Here is a 15,966-nt window from a genome sequence, read left to right as displayed (position 1 = left end):
AATGTGCATGTGAGAACTGATTGACCCATTTCTGTATTTTTTTTTTAAATATCGTTGTACAATGATCTGGGGCGAGTTAATGTAGCTTATATTGAACATTACTTGTCTATTTGCAACTGCCTCGTCTGCACTTGATAATGCCAGGTTTGGACATGCAACTGACTGTGGTCATTAAAAATGTGCAACTTTAACTTGAAAAGGACACAGGGGCCATTAGAAAGATGGATCTGCAGCACAGACATTATTCTATAAAAGTGCAATGATACATGGTATGGTCATATTTTTCAGAATAAATAATTATTAATAAATTGCTGGACAGAATATAATTTCTTCAGTTCAGGAAAAAGTTATTTGCTATTGCAGAAAAATTCGATTCAGTAAATAAGTTAGTAGGTCATTAATATTACTCTCTAATGTTGTTTTATATCCTTGTTCACTTCCAGCTAACAACTCCCAGAAAACTGGCTCAGCCGTCCCCCCCGGACCACCCGTCTACGTCGACCTGGCCTATGTGCCCAACCACTGCAGTGCCAAGAACGTCGACCAGGAATTCTTCAAGAGAGTGCGAGCTGCGTACTATGTGGTGAGCGGGAACGACCCAGGCAGCGGAGAACCTAGCCGCGGAGTCCTGGACGCCCTGCTGGAGGGCAAAGCTCAGTGGGGTTCCAATTTACAGGTATTTTTATTATACATTATCTACATTTAAGTGTTGAATTTGAAGAATGTCGTCGTTAACTAACTATACTGTAGCTCCATATAATACAGTAATTAGAGCGGTATCAATCTTCTCATATAACTCCATTCTTGAATTTGTTTGTTCATGTATTATCATCATTTATGGCCAACCTCTTTTCCCCTTCACTTCCTCCCTACTCATTTTGTTTCCTTGTGTCCCTGTCAGGTGACTCTGATCCCAACCCACGACACAGAGGTGACCCGGGACTGGTACCAGCAGACCCACGAGAGGCAGCAGGACCTGAACATCATGGTTCTGGCCTCCAGCAGCACCGTAGTCATGCAGGACGAGTCCTTCCCTGCCTGCAAGATAGAGTTCTGAGCTTCAGGAGCCCTTCTGTGCTTTCCCCTCTCCAATCCTCCCCCTCCCTGTCATTTGTTCTAACTGGACGTAGAGTGAGAGCGAACAGCACTCTCTGCTTCTTCAAAGCTTCTCGCTCTGTCATGGTACCAGTCTCAAATACATTTGCTGCAGCCCTCAATACACTAGATTCTGTTAGCTGAAATCAAAGTCAAAGCTCTGGGTTTATGCCCTCTGTGACAGTGGGCTTACCACGCACAACGATAACCTACTTTCATGTTTGTTTTCCTTTGTGAGTTAAACGTCTGCCCTAACACACCTCTTATACTAGTACTAACAATTGTGAATAAAAATACAAATCATTTCCAGTAACGATCACACTTTGCCTCACAGCTTACAGAAGAATTGACATCAAGTGTCCCACAAATGCATAATGCCACAGTTAAACTATATATTAGTAATGTGAAGTCCTTAAACTGTTGATTCAAATCAGAATTAACTTGGAAATTAAATACTCCCATGTCGCAAATTTCTCATCCAGAGGGCCAAAACAAGTGCCAAAACACTGTTTAAAACAGAAATTCATATATGTTAACTTCTCCAAAATGTCTCCTAAATAAATCAGAGATCAATAATTTGTTTAGATTGTACACAGTATTTTTAGAAGAGTAGAAATTTCTGTTTCTTAATTTGAAGCTTTCTTTTCCATCAGTGCACATGACAAAACTCATCCTTTGCAATTCTGCTCACGCTACAGTAGTTTTTGGATTAACTCAATAATGACAAATTGATGTTATGTAAAGAAAAACAAACAAAAAAACACGTTCCTTCTTGTCATTTGTGGTGAAGTTTTAGGAGGTGCCTGAAGTTGCCACAGTTTGAAATCTTTCTTCTCGGCTTTCACAGCTTCGCTGGTGCATGATGCTTGCGTTTTAGCTCGGACTCTTTCAGAAGTGCGTAGGGTTAAATAATTTCTTTAGCCAGCCTTCAAGTGTGGAATGCAGTATAGTGTAGATAGGTTACAACTCTGTTTGGCTGTCTATGCTCAAGTGAATTCAATAGGCGCCAGGCAAAGGGACGACGTTTGTACTAATCATATCTCTGCTGGATGTAACGGTTCCTCTTTAAGTCTTAATCATGGTCTTTGTTTGTTGTATGTACTCCAGTATACGTATAGGGTAAATGTTTCTATATCAATACAGAGGTTATGTTAAATAAATGATATATTTTGTGATGATGCCGCAAATTATGATCCTTTAAGCGAATGCAGCGTTTTTGATCATGTATTTGAGAAGGTGGTTTAATTTACATTTCAATGTCATTTGCTCCTGTTCAGCTACATTTTACCGTCTCTGTCAATATCACAAAGTGATGGAACAAAACAAGCAGTGACCTGTGACAAATGTAGCAATGGAAGCTCATCCGCTAGTCCCTTCAGAGGGAAAGTTACAGCAGGGGGAGCTGCAATATTTATATATATTATTGATGTGTGAGAGGAGGCTTCCTTTATGTGCCTTTAGCTTGTGGTTTTGGAGAGAGGGGCACATTTTAAGGACATGTCAGCCATTTTGAAGCAGAGCCAGAAAGCAGGGTAAATCAAAGAAAGTACACGACTTTGAAATAGAGGACCAATCAGTTCCCAGAGTACGCACACAAACCTTATCTACACACACACGATACTCTGAAATAGTACACTTACATGTACTTACGTACATTGATATAACTTTGGAGCTCTGTAATCGACATTCTGAAATGCCACTTTAAAACCAATATGAATGTCTTTTCGCAAGGTATTGCACCAAATAAGAATTATTTTTTCTGACGTCGGAGAGGAGTGGGAGACAGATTTTCATTTGTAGTTGAAGCACAGAGAGCTAGAGTAGTAGCAGAAAATAACTTTTCATTGTAATATAAAAGATGTTCCTCCAAACTGAGCTTGCAGTAAGCAAGGGACAACATCTTAATATAAAGCATTATCAAATATTAATCCCAGAGTAATATTTATAGAATGTGCATGAATGAGATGACCGTGATTGTACTGGACGCAGTTATGAAGTAGGAATGTCTTTGAAGTAGTTTTGTGGGCGTGTGTGTGAGTCTAAGATACACACTGAGTAGCTGGATATTTTTAAATAACGCAGCTTAGTTTGTTTCTGATGGTGACCTGGCGAGTGAGTCACATTCAATTTACATGAGGCCAAATTTTCTTTCTTCATTTCTATCAAATTTTTTAGAGTAAAAAATCTGTATTCGCAGTTAACTGTGGTTTCAGTTTTCCCCAAATTTGTGCTGAGAAGCTATTCTGATTATTTTCTGTTTACATTTTATTTTTGTCTAAATAAGAAATACATTTCTGCTAATATGGCTCCACATGCTTGTTATTTTTGTTTTGTTTTATTTTGTGAAGATCTGATTTGAGGCCAGCGGACAGCTCGGTTGGGCAAAGCAGGGGAGGCTTGGAATTCGTAGAGAGGACTTTGTTTGAGCTATAGATGACAGATTGATTGCCAGGATGTTGCCAACTAAAAGCAGGGAGGATCCTCTGCTTACACAGTTTAACTTAACTTGATTCTTTCCCTCCGCCTGGGACCAGTGCCATTTTTTCCCCCTGTAAAACTCAATCATAACACTCGCACTATCCTATACCTCATCTTCCAAAGCCTCCGTGCTCTTTGCTCTGCCTGGCCTCCGTTAGTTTGAAATCCCAAGGTTATACTTGTCCATTATGCACTGTGTAAGAGGCCGATATAGCTTTCTTTATCCCACTGGGGAGAATATGAGTTTGATGCAGCTGGGAACGCACAAGTACACACATATCCTAGTGTGGAGGGAGTTGATTAACTGAATGGCACATTACGACGTGCACACTGAGGGGACAGTGAAGGTTCAAAATAACTCCCTTGAAAAGTGAAAACAGTTCATGCCTAAATGTTCGATCAAGCAAAAAGTCCTTTTTACCCCTTCTTCAATGTATGGATCAGATTGTGCGGATGGTCTGAAATGTTGTACTGTGTTGTAATGTTTTTAAGTTGGCAGATTCCAAATACCCGGCCTTGAGATTTTCAAGGCGTCAGTAGCATGCTGTGAATCACTAAATACTGAACTGTGTGATATACAGAAGCTGAATGCACTATACAGGAGATCTATTTTTCTGAATGTAGAGTTGGTACTACCATGCGAATGCTGCTGGAACAAAACAATGGACAAAAAAAACTAAAACTAAAAACAAACAAAAAAAAAAACAACATTCACACCAACCTAGACTGTAATAAATTTTAGGGAGCACAGATTGTGGGGCGGATACTGGTTTGACATTTTTGGAGGAGACAAGTTTGACTCAACTTGTCAGAGAGCAACTGAAATCCCATAACGTAAATATTAACAGTAACACAGAAATAGTACTAACTGCAGCTGCAACTTTTTCCTTTTCCTGAATATGACTTGAAACACATGCAGACTCAAAAACCATCAATAAAATTAAACAAACGCTACATGTACATGTATGTACTGTACACAGATTTGTACATATCGCTCTGGAAAGAACAAATCTGAAAAATATAACAATCCTTCTTGTGACAACTGTTTGTTTTAGCTGATTTTAGTGATGGTATGATCAAAACTGCTAACTAGTCCTTGAACCAAGAAAACTACACAAAACGCTGACAAGATACAGAATGAAAAAAGTGCATCTTTCAGTTGAATTTCATCGACGTACCTGCATCAATATGAAAATATCATTTGATCACAATATGGTGTCATCTGTCCATCTAATCTCTCTGCATGTGATTTATTTAGTTATAATCCTGAATGTAATTGTTTAACATGGAAATAATAATAAAAAATACAATGCTATTTTAAAGAGGTATATTTGAAAAAAGCTAATTGTCTTAACTGGTACTGAAATGACCTACAGTAATATAATACTGGGCTGTGCTTTTATTGTTTGACCTATTAACATGTTGTTAAGAAGACGCTGTATTGGTAGTTCTGTTTGATTCTCTCTCTCTCTTTTTTTTTTTTGCATTGTATTAATCTTAGTTATGTTTTTCTTCCTCAGTGCAATATTCAATATCTCTCTGTCTCTTTAATCTAACGGTAAAACTAGAACTACTGCAGATTCATTGTAAAAGGGAAACAGCCTGGTGATCATCAATTAAAGTACATTGAAATCTAAATGTGTGTCATTGGTCTCTTTCATGTCTTTACATCTGATTTTATACATCAAGAGTGTTAGGGAGTGTTATCGATTATTATAAATAATTAACAGTACTCATAAAATGCTAACTGATTTGTCATCTTTGATTAAACAAGACTAAAAGTCCAAGTGAGGCTGTTCTTGGCCACAGCAGTGCTTTGAGCTAAATGCTAACATCTGCATGCTAACATGCTCACAGTGATAATGCTAATGCTGATGTTTGGCAGGTATATTGTTTGCCATGTTCACCTTCTTAGTTTAGCATGTTCTCATTGTAATGTTTGCGAGTTGGCGCCAAGTTAGCAAGTATTTGGTCATAAACCAAAAGCATCTGAGAATATAACTTTAAACTGATAAGGCGCTGGATAAAAAGTTAAGAGATCGTGAAAATATTTACAATTAATTCTGAGAAGGACAGTAATCCTTCTGGGGATCACGAATGTCTCTACAAAATGTCATATCAAATCTATCTAGTATTAACTGAGATAAAGGGCATTCCTTTTTGTGCACCTATTGCACTTTGTACTTTATATTTTGGGGGTAAGACCGTTGGACACTTAACACTTCTTTTATTAACATTTTCTATATGTGAATGGATTACACAAAGTCATTAAATTGTCTGCTTTACTTTTATATTAATGAGTTTTGTAACCAGGGGTTATGCCAAATGCTAAAAATGCCAACTCAAAGACACAAATCCTTGAATGTCTTTGAGAAACTTTTGGTTCTGATTTGAACCACAATAACATGCCACCTGAGCCAAGGAACATATTTTGTTAAGGTATAATAGTGTCTACTTCAGTAGCTAACCATTACTATGAAAGCCAGTATGGAGCCAATTTGCCCCTGGGGAACTGGTGACCAGATTCTTGCATTTGTCAATAAATACAAACAAACAAAAGTTAGAAACTGGTTTTATAACTGAACCAATCTCATAGCAAGGGTCATAATGTAGATATCTTTATTGTAGATAGATGTCTATTGTCCACAAATGTGGAAATTTGTCTTTGGCTTCACAGGCTGATTAAAAAACCTGCATTTGTATTAATTTGTTGCGATACTTCTGCTATACGGACAATTCATCACAGACTTCAGAGACAACACCACCCATATTTCCTTCATAAGAATCGTTATTGTTATGAAAATAGATTGGCTTGTAAAAGATTAAACATACAGGCTGATATGTCAGCCTCTAATTCACTGTCAGTGAAGCAGCTCCAGGCATTGTGCTTAAAAGACATTAAATAACTTGATAAAAGGATTGACTGTACTGTGTGAGAAACATGCAGGTATTTAATCAGATAAATGAGTGCCAATTTCTCTCAAAACATGGGTTTTTAAAACCGATAGATATTTAAGAGAATCCATTAATGATGCACTGCATTGGCCCGACTGTTTTTCATAAAGACAAACTACGGTGGCCCTGAAGTGCAAACCACAACAGTAAGTCGCCACAACAGGGGTCTGTACGTGTTAGACATTGATCGCTGTCCTGATTGGTTGCATGTCTCTGTCACTTTGTAGCCTACTGCCTGCATTGCAGATTAGTTTTAAAATAAAATGGACTGAAACAATGTCCATCCATCCATCTATCGTTAACCGCTTATCCTGTGTAGGGGGGGGGGGCTGGAGCCTATCCCAGCTGACATTCGGCGAAAGGCGAGTAGTTGTACGAGTAAGCACATCATGAGCAATGTGCAATCCTGAGTCAAATTCCTCGTATGTGTACACATACCTGGCAATAAAGCTGATTCTGATAAGGTTTTATTTGTACTGAGATATTGCCATTTGAAGCTAATTTCAGCAATCTATCAAAAACCAGTTGCTCTGTTTAAATCAGAAAGGCCCTTAAATGAGTCTTCATCAGAGAAGAGGAGCTGTAACCTTTTTTGTAGTTTATTGCTTTATTTGTGCATTCTCATTAATTGTGATTAGTTCCAGCTGGTGGACAAACAGCTTCCTGTATTGACTGCAACTCAATATGCAGTAATGTGATGTGGAGTCCCATGGGCTCTTTTACAGCACATTCATAAACTGTCTAATGCCATTTATGTTCGGTATCCCTTAATCTACATCCAGGAACCTCCATAGGTTCCTTTCCTTGTGAAAGTCTCAATTCGACAAGATAAATAAAAAAAAAATATTTTACATAGGAAAATTTAAATCCAGCAAATAAAGAATGAATTTTGCAGTGTGAAGGGACTGAATGTGACATTTAGATTTCTAGCAACACTGGCATCGTGGCTCAAGTTATAGTATAGTATTCCTGTGGGTCCCGACTGAAACATTTCAAAAACTATTGACTGGATTGTCATTAATGTCCCCCCTCAAGATGAATTGTAATAACTGCTGACACTTTCACTTTTCATCTAGTGCAGTGGTTTTCAACCTGGGGGGCATGGAACCACCTCATGGGGTGTGTGGATGACCACGTGAAAGACTGGAACTAAGAATGAACACTATTTATGTATGGAAACAAAAAAACAACAGTTTGCTGATGCTATCGTGTTGACCTGAATAATTTATTTTATTTCAACTGAGGCTCCTTTTTTATTTGTTGTAGTATAGTGGGAGGGAATGAAACACTGATCTAGCGCCATCATCAGGTTAAGATTTTAAATTGTCCAGTACTAGTTTATGAACAAATATCTGAAAACTTCCACCAGCCTGGTAAACATTATACGCTCGCTATGCATCACCATCTTAGCATTGTTTATGTGAGCATGATAGCATGCTGATGTTAACATTTAGCTCAAAGCCATGTGGTGCCTAAAGACTTTTAGTCTTGTTTTATGTATAAAGGTTGTGCAAAAATAGCCAGAATTTTGAGGATGTGACCTTTCCATCACTTTTATCTCATGCAAAATTATAACATTTGCAGAAACAGAAGTTGTTATAATAAAAAGCAAAAGGTCTCACCTTATTACTTCATCTGCAGTGTCTCACAAATGGTGTTCTGAGATGTGCAGTTTCTGCCCTCTGAAGCAAAAACTGTAAGTAGTTCAACATACATTAGTAAAGTTGTTTTTGCCAAACTTTGAAATACGTACCTGAATCTGTCTGTATCATAGACCGATGAGATAAACCCCATCTGTCACAAAATGTTACATAACACCAACTGTTTGATGTTAAAAATCATACCTTTGTGGGTTTTTGTGACTAAAAGCTTTTCGTACAAAGGTTTGCAGTAATTTAAATATGAAGTAAGGAAATGAGCCATTGGGTTCAGTATTGAATACAACATGCCATTTTGTTTGTCAGCTTTGATTTTTCAGGTGGACAGATGTCAAAATAGCTTAGACATTTTCTATTTGATATTTACAGATCTTTGACTCAGCAGCGAGGGAGAAGAACAATACAACTACTAACAACTACATACATCCCTGAGGGGTGGGGTGGGAGAGACAGATCAATTTCAGCTCCAAAATCAGCCTTTGAAGGATCCACACCTACACCTGCTGTGCTGTGACACACTGCATTGATTTCAGCAGGTGATGAATGGCTGCTAGTTTATCTTTGTCTCTCATTTCCATGTGTCTTTCCCTGCAGCAAGTGTGTCACCCTCGAAGGGTGTTTTTTTTTGAAACTGAAAAAGAAAGAAGAACAAATTTGTTGTTCTCTCACACTGGCAGCCCCTCTAACCTTGAATGCTACACTATTACATGCAGTTTGGGACTCAAGGAGGGTGAGCCCACACATTGCTGCTCAACTGCCACATCACCAAGCAAAACAACTCCCCTCCTCACCCCCCACCCCCACTACAATGACAACGCATATTGACTTTACACAAGGGTTATGGGGGAGCTGAGGACGGGGTGTGGGAGAGGATGTGGCAATCAAGGTCTATCTGGACACCGTCCTGCCTTCCTATCAGGTTTGGATGGAGACTAGAAGAGGGTAATTGTCTCATCAGCACGACTAATAGTTACTCTCCTCTCTCGTCTTTCCCTCCCACTTCTTTCTTTGCATTTATATTTTAGGCTATTAGCTGAGTGCAAAGCTAAGTCACTGAGCAGTAGGAGGGAAGTCGAAGGTTTGGGACTCCTCCGACAGTTAAAAATACATGTTAAGGTAATGTGACAGAAGAAATAAAAATAAGAGAATGTCTAAAGGGATTTTTAAAGCAGGTTGGATAAGATTTGTAAATGACAGTCTGTAGTTTATTTTTCCATTTCCTAACATTCATCTCTTATAAGACTAAGAGTCTATTATCTTGTATACTTCCAGTGGTCAAAGTATCCTGCCAAGAGCACATTCAATGCAGCTTTTAATCTGAAATTTGGCCCGGCTGATTCACAATAAGAGAGGGCTTTCAGCACCCCACAAAGTGGTTTCAGAACAGTTTAGATTCTTGTTTGTGTACCCATTTTCCTCAGCTTCTCTGCTGGAACTCTGTTCCAAAAGGGCATCTTTACAAACAAATGATTTTCACTTTAAATTCTACAGGACTGAAACCAATTTGTGACATTTACTGGTGTTCAACACATTTGTGGCTGCATATATCTCTTGACACAGCACTGCAAAGTCCATCGCCAACAGCTTGTGTAGTAGTGTTTAAGACTTATTGTCTTTTTATTGTAATATGCAGTACTATGCAAAGGTTTTAGGCAGGTGTGGAACAATGCTGTAAAGCAAGAATGGCTCTAATGGCTTTCTTCTTGTACTTTTGACTGCTAGAACTCTGCCCCAAAAGAGCAGCTTGAGAAACATCACAGGACTGAAACATCTTTGAGAATTACCTACAGTTCTTCTGTGGGTTTAGGCAGCCTCAGTTGCTGCTACACAGCTTTTTCCCCCACACCTAAAACAGTTCTGTATAGTGGGGTCCAGGTTCTCAAAAATGTGTTTACAATATACTTGACTTATCCTCAAAAGGTTTTCAGTATGGAACAACAGGAAGCTTACTAGTTTAAAATCACTACACAACTTGGAAATGAATTTCATCTTCATTTGCATAAAGTTAAACTGTTTATGCTTTTGACAAATCCCAGTGTTTCCACCACTAGCCGGTCCTAAGTCATCTGCTGTAGCTAAATGTTGGGGGGTGCAATTTACTTAAATACCAAATAGGGCTGAAAAGGGCATCCAATGGGTTTTCACCCTGAAAGACCTACTGGCATTTTTCACAAACTTTGTCTTTGATTACATTTCTTAAGACTGAGCTGCAACATTTCTGTAGCCAGCCGCTTTAATGACGTTTGTTTTCTTTGACTCTGCTACTGGAAAAAGAACAACTTGATAAAAGGTCACAAAACAACCTGCAGCCACATAATTGTCGTCCTGTGAGCGCTGTGAATGAAACTAGCTACTGTAGAGTTTGTACCAAGTTTGTACTGAAGCAAGAGAGAGGGCTGTGTATGTGTGTGTGTGTAAAATGTGTGGCGATAAGGGAAGATGGAAACAGAATGAATGGACATTTGTGTGTTTCAGTCTGTGTGTGTGAATGTTGGAAATAAAGCCTGAGAGAAAGACTTCAGACAGAATAAATGACATCAGCTTTTGGCTTCCGGTGAGTCGGCGTCTCTCTCCGTCTGTCTCTCTCTCCCCCGATTCACCCAGCGTTGATCAGGAGGAGTCAATTACATCTGGGGGCGTCACCATGGCAACACATGGGCGCAATGGGAAGAGGCATGAGTCATCACTATTCTTAAAAGCTGCGTGAAGAGGAGAGGAGTGGGAGTGGGAGAGGAAGGGGGGAGACGAGAAGGGAAAAAGGCAAGAGAAGAGGGGAAGGACAAAGAGGAGGGGAGACAAGGGGAGAGAAAGAGGGGGATAAGAGAAAAAATAAGGTGTAAATGAGAGGAGAAAAGGAAACAAGGAGGGGAGACAATGAGAAGAGGAGACAAGGATCGGAGACGAGGAGAAGAGGAAACAAGGAGGAGAGACGAGGAGAAGAGGAAACAAGGAGGAGAGACAAGGAGAAGAGGATAAAATGAAAGTAGTAGAGAGAATTGGAAATGAGGAGGGGAGAGGAAGCAAGGATGCGGAAATGACAGGACACAAGAGGAAATAAGGAGAGGAGAGAAGAAGAGGAGAGGAGAAAAGGAGAAGAGAGGAGAGCAAAGGAAACAAGTAAAGGATAGCCTCGAAAATGGGTGAATAAGGTGAAGGAAAAAACGAGAAAGGGTAAGAGGAATAAAATGGGGTGAGGTAAAAAGACAGGAAAGGAGAGGAGGAAACAATGGGAAGACGAGAGAAGAAAAAAGACCAGAGACAGAAGGATAGGAGTGCAACAAAAAGAAAAGAAATGGAAGAGAAGAGAGGAGGAAAAAGAAAGAAAGGAAAGTAAACAGAGAGAGAGGACTGACACAGGAAGGGAGAGGTGTGTGTTGGCAGACTGGTGACAAGGAGCTTTGTTTATGGAGCAATAACAGGCTTATGTGTCTGGACTGTGGGCCATTAATACACACACACACACACACACACACTTACAGGCCTGTTGCCAGCTGCAAACACATGTGATTTGTTGTGCTTGATAACAAAATGAACAATGTTTCCACTGTTTATAGATTTATTTTTTATTATCCTTCACCTCCTCCACCTCTTTCCAACATTACAGCTCGACCTGAACCTCAAGAGATCGACAGAAATGTTACACATTTTCTCCAGCAGCCAAACTCATCACAGAAACACACCCTTCCTCTTTGGCTGACATTAAATAGCACATTAAACAATCACATAAATACAAAACTAAAATTACCCACATCAACCCACCTTTAGGTAAAAAAAAAACAAAAAAAACATTATTCCTATTCAAATCTAAAACGCTTTTCATGATGACTAAAAAAAAATATATATATATATACACACACACACACATACACACACACACACACACACACACACTTGTTCTACAGTAGGTGTTTCCAAGGTTTTAGGGGTCATTTTAAATTTCACCAGTGTGAAATGAGCAGGGAGCTGTTTTATTTCTCCCCTTTTCACTTTGGTGTTGCAGACAGTACTGCCTGAACATAATGGTCATAATCACAGCACTTAGCTATAAAAAGGTATGGTCAAAGCCGTAAAGGTATTTCTTTGGACTTTTTTGAAGTAAATTCACCACTGAATTTATTAATTTTCATTGAAAGTGAATTGACCCCCAGTTCAGTCACATACTGCTAAAACCACTCTCCATCTATAGATTTATGATATGTCTACCTGAGCATGACTCATTACATCATTAGAAACAGTCACTTGATTAATGTAAAATTAAAATACACATTTGGACAACATCCAACATTTGTAATTTGGTGTGACAGCAGACTGTAGACACAAAAACAAATAGAACTAAACACAACTGAAAAAAACTTTTCAGGTAGTCGTCATTAGGTAAAAGTACATTTATACTATTTACTTAATCAAGTGGTTCTTCCCTTTATGTCTAAAATAAAACTACATTTAAGATTCAAAATCTATTTTGATTTGTACACCCCCCCCAAAATGAAAAAGTAATAAAAATACAGCAGGGAGGCCACAGTGTCCGCAATACTTAAAATGTTTCTCTCAAATGTCATTTAAAGGCACATTTACAGATCAAGACATTGTTTCCATTCAACAGCAGACTATCATTGAAAAGACTAATACAATTTGATCAAACTGGCTTGTGTTTTACATTAAACAAAAAATACCTGTAGAAAAGAAACCTCTTATTTTGGTTGTATGAAGTGAACTAAAAATCCCCTGAACAAAAAGTACCACAACTTTAATATAGTAAGTTAACGTGTGCCAAATGTATAACTTTAAAATGATAACCCAAATCCCTCCAGATTGAGAATAATTAGATTGCAATCTCTGAAATCATAAAAGTGTCAGATGTTCACCTTTGTATTTTACAGCCCAGTATTCTTGGGCCACACATGCCCCTTTGTTAACAGTTTAAAAATAGTCTCAGAATAATGACTGCAACCTCAAGTCATTTTTATAAACCAGGCGTGCAGTGTTAAAGCATGTGTACATAGTCTAAAAAGACCAGTTTGACATTTTGGGAAGTGTGCTTATTTGCTTTCATACAAACTGTCGGATGAGACGATTAATACCAATCTCATGTCTATATGCCCCAGTAAGTTACTGCACCCAGCCAAGAAATAGTCCAGCACATAACCCACTGTAAAACCACTAATCATTTTAACACCTTGGTTTTTGTATGAATTAAACGAACAAGATGTAGTGTTGATTAGAGATGCTGTTTTGTTACCTACCAGGCTAGATTGTTAACCGTTTCCGATCTTCATGCTAAGCTTTATGCTGAATCATTGTATCTTGACTCTCGTTAAGAAAGCAATTAAGTGTATTTGCCAAAATGTTGAACTATTCCTTTAGGCTGTAACTTTCAGCCTATATGTGTGGCTGAAACACATCAAAAACTCAAGCGGTCAAATTTTAATAAATTTTACTTGAATTTCCAAAACAGCCTGTTTTGTTGTGGGGGTGGCCACTGATTGGCTAGTCACTTTGCTGCAGCACAGCTGTACATGTTTAAGGTCAGAATTGAAGCAGCTTGTGTGTGAGACAGCATCTGGGCAGAAAAAAACCCAGCACTGTTGTTGTTGTAGCGTAGGCAGACTCTAAAATAGATAAACTGGTCTTAATGTTGGCTTGATGCACAGTTACTCAGTCGGAGCTGGTTTATGAATGTGTCGACAAACTGAAGAGGAGGATCGAGGTTATGAGAGATTTGGAACTGTTGAAGATCCAGTGTTTTGTCTCTTTACGGGGCAGGGAAAGTGTGGTGATCAGATGTACAGTGCCGAAGAGTCCATGTACAAGTTTAAGTGCTTGTATTTACAGTCTGAGTTTTTGTAATACCTGAGGCAGAGTGGCCTCTCTCCAGAATCAGCATCTCCTCCAGTGTTTTTTTTGTGTGAATGTGAGCAGAAGGACAGAGGAACAGAAGATTAAAAGCAAAGAGAGATTAAGGTCTTCAGCTTGTGCCCTTAGATACCCAGAAGTCCTTGTGTTTTTTAGACAGACAGTCTACTCACTGAAGCTGAAGTTCAGGCCAGAGCTTTCTGTGATTGGCGAGGAGGGGCCAGCACTGGAAACAGCACTGGAGGGGATACTGCCATCTTTAAAAAAAACCCACAAACACAGAAAATTCAATTATCTTTGTGACTCAGAAACACAGATGTTAACGCACATAACATACAGATCATACAAACAGCTCTGACCTTCACAACAGATCAATTCTCTGGTACAAATCCTACAACAATTGTCAAACCCTGCTGGAATTGCATGGCGCCCTCAGCGGTTAGTGTATGCGCGTTTATGTGGAGGGACACAAAGTGAACAATGTGGGGGGAGTGATCTGGTACAAAAGCAGGAAGACTACAGCATCATCCCCTCGCCACTTCATCTTCTGTTGCCATGGAGAACTTTATGAAAACAGTTTTCTGGGTTTCATAAATCAAGCCACATGTGCACATTATGTACATCAATTGTGTACATCAATAATCTGACAAAATTTAAGACTAAGATCACTAACAGTACATTTGAAAATGATGTATTCTCTCCATTCATACGTCAATAAAACTATGAATATTAAACCCATATGTAGCCAGATTTTCTCCACTAGAGAGAAACATTTTATAGTATGACACATTAAAACATTTTCAATGACAGTCTGGGCTTAATCTGAGTGACGTAGTCATGCACGTGCAACCAGCTCTCCTCTAATTACAGCCAATAGGAGAGCGAACAGTGTCACACCACAGTCGGAACAAGTGTCATATTCATTCAGCCGTAGCCTCCAGCATCCCTGCCTGCACACCGTGCGATAAATGAGAGTTAGCGCTTACAGCAACCCAGATCTGAAGCAGGTAATGAAAAGGCAGAACAGATCAACAGAAAAATTAAAAAAGGCCACATAATGTGCGCAAAGTAAATAAACACACAAGTTATGGATGTAAAAGGGAAACACAAGAGCTAGCTAGAGTAGATGCTTCATCAATCAACAACACTGGCAGGAAGATAAATTAATCACCTCACCACCCAGAGGGATAAAAAATAAAATTTTAATTAAAGCTGCAAGCAGTGTTGGGTGGGCCCTCGTACGTGTAGCACGTTGAGGTGTGAGGCGCCTGCGTTGCAGATTCTGGAGCTCTGCTGATGTGGCTGTGAATTTGCCACGTGCTTCGTACGCTGCACAAAGGTGTTAATTATCATTTCCTGTGTCCCCTTTGTGGCGCTGCATAGCATTGGCGCTATGACTATAACTGAATATTGGCATTTAGATGTGTTCGGGGCGGGACAGTTATCAAGCACGTAAAGTTTGGTGCAGATGTCAGCATGTACACTGAAGTTACAACAACATCCTCTTTCAAATCATTGATTTTGGGTGACACGCCACGGGGTTGCCGTTCCACTTTTAATCGTCAACGGGTTTAGAGTAGACAGCGACAACCTGAAGTCGGTCAGACTAATTCTGTAGGAGTTCGTTAAAGTACAGAGCCTGTAAATCATCCAAATCATCATCCGGTGAAGCGTGGAACTTCGCCGCCATTCCACCACAACAACGTTTACCGAAAACTCACAAGTTCTACATCACCGCCTCATGAATGTGTTAAGGGTTTTCTGGGACAGTTTTGAAGTTGATATGTCCAATCTGTTAGGAGTAGTACATTACAGTGTAAAACGTGTCATTTCCTGTTGCCAGCAGGTGGTGCTATGACATTGAGTGAATATTGGCATATAGATGTGTTCAGGGTGCGACTCTTAATATACATATCAAATTTGGTCC

At 39.2% G+C, this 15,966-nt stretch overlaps 2 protein-coding genes across 9 annotated transcripts in view; one reads left to right on the top strand and one right to left on the bottom strand.

The window, feature by feature from the left end:
* map1ab (microtubule-associated protein 1Ab) overlaps positions 1-5,215 on the top strand; it is a 76,166-nt gene extending 70,951 nt beyond the window's left edge. For both annotated transcript variants that reach the window (XM_038706179.1, XM_038706178.1), the window contains 2 exons: positions 444-676; positions 902-5,215. In XM_038706179.1, the coding sequence (XP_038562107.1) occupies positions 444-676; positions 902-1,057 (389 nt within the window). In that variant the 3' untranslated portion in view covers positions 1,058-5,215. The remainder of the gene's footprint in view (positions 1-443; positions 677-901) is intronic.
* Positions 5,216-11,724: 6,509 nt separating this feature from the next.
* ppip5k1b (diphosphoinositol pentakisphosphate kinase 1b) overlaps positions 11,725-15,966 on the bottom strand; it is a 61,919-nt gene continuing 57,677 nt past the window's right edge. For all 7 annotated transcript variants that reach the window (XM_038706170.1, XM_038706172.1, XM_038706174.1 and 4 more), the window contains one exon: positions 11,725-14,296. In XM_038706170.1, the coding sequence (XP_038562098.1) occupies positions 14,205-14,296 (92 nt within the window). In that variant the 3' untranslated portion in view covers positions 11,725-14,204. The remainder of the gene's footprint in view (positions 14,297-15,966) is intronic.

Source organism: Micropterus salmoides, unplaced genomic scaffold (assembly GCF_014851395.1).
Source record: "Micropterus salmoides isolate LMB-PRFRI ecotype aquatic unplaced genomic scaffold, ASM1485139v1 Ms_hic_scaffold_8, whole genome shotgun sequence".
NCBI classification, from domain to species: Eukaryota; Metazoa; Chordata; class Actinopteri; order Centrarchiformes; family Centrarchidae; genus Micropterus; species Micropterus salmoides.
Note: the sequence above shows the minus strand (reverse complement) of the source record. Positions and strands in the feature narration are given on the sequence as shown.